At 48.3% G+C, this 1,347-nt stretch overlaps 1 protein-coding gene across 1 annotated transcript; it reads left to right on the forward strand.

Moving 5' to 3' along the window:
- Positions 1 to 307: 307 nt before the first annotated feature.
- LOC121835411 lies at positions 308 to 1,069 on the forward strand. Its single transcript, XM_042289585.1, has one exon. The coding sequence runs from the start codon at positions 308 to 310 to the stop codon at positions 1,067 to 1,069; it is 762 nt and encodes a 253-aa protein (XP_042145519.1).
- The last annotated feature ends 278 nt before the right edge of the window (positions 1,070 to 1,347 follow it).

Consider the following 1,347-nt stretch of genomic DNA (forward strand, 5'->3'; position numbering starts at 1 on the left):
TTTAGGCAAGGCCTCTCAACGCAGGACAGCTTGGCCATGATACACCGAGACATAACATCTACTCCCCCAAAAGGACAACCCCGTACCATCGTGGCAATTGACATTAAAAAAGCATTTGACTCCATACCGCATGAAACGGTCATAAAAGCGGCCGAAAAAAGGGGCATCCGAGGCAGACTGCTGAATTTTATAGTCCTTGTTGCAGGACAGGACTTACAGTGTTCACATGGGCAGCACCAATGGACCGATCTCAAATAATGCGATTGGAGTACCCCAGGGTGCCGTTATCTCCCCCACGTTGTTCAACATGGCCATGACGAACCTCGCTCTAGCACTGGAGAAAAATGCGGCAGAAGTAAATTTCACAATCTATGCTGACGATATTTCTATCTGGACGGCAACAGGGGAAGCTAAAACACAAGAGGAACTCTTGCAAAAAGGACTTGACATCACAGTTGGGTTCCTTAAGGAAACCGGGATGAAGATCTCGGTTGAAAAGACAAACTATTTGGTTGTTGCAAGCAAAAAAGCCAGGCAGCAGAACATCGGTGACACCATCTGCCTCCAGATTGAAGGAACGAGTGTCGAGGGAAAGCCCAGCATAAAAATTCTTGGACTAACCTTTGATGAAACCGGAGGCGCTCATAACTGGGTAAAACAAACGCAATCTCATTGGAAACAGGGACTCAGTTTTATAAAGAGAACGACTAACAAGGCGTGGGGAGCAAACGAGAGTGCCTTGAAGAATATGATACGAGCACTGCTCATTACCAGAGTCATGTACGGGTTCAATTTTCTGCGGCTAAGAAAAACCCAGATAAGAAAGCTGGAGATACTTAACCATTCAGCCATGAGAGTGGTTACTGGGCTGCCCAAGTACACCAGACTTACGGATTTAAGAAGCGCCGCTCAGATGAACTCCCTCGAGGATATTGCAAAAGAAAGCGAGGAGAAGTCAACTCGACAGACTCGAAAGATCACCCGCCGGCCTTATCATCCTCCAAATGCTCGGAAAGACACCACAACAAAGCCTCCACATCGCATCACCGAACCCTCCCTGGGAGGATGAGGCGGTGGTGGACCTGAAACCCACACCGAAGAATCAAAACAGGACCCAACCAAAACGCAGGGAAAGCAATGCAAAACGCCACAGGAAAGAAGTGGAGGCAATTCTTAAAATGGGAACGGCGGAAGTAATTTACACTGACGCCGCGAGGAACGAGGACGGAACCACGGCCATAGCAATGCACTCAGCGGGCACCGGCGAATCAAAAAGCAAATACCTGCTCAATAGCAGCAGCACAAAAACTGCTGAACTATTGGCTGTACACTGGGCTCTTAAAGAGC

The sequence above is a fragment of the Ixodes scapularis genome, unplaced genomic scaffold (assembly GCF_016920785.2).
Source record: "Ixodes scapularis isolate PalLabHiFi unplaced genomic scaffold, ASM1692078v2 PGA_scaffold13__105_contigs__length_92229423, whole genome shotgun sequence".
Lineage (NCBI taxonomy): Eukaryota > Metazoa > Arthropoda > Arachnida > Ixodida > Ixodidae > Ixodes > Ixodes scapularis.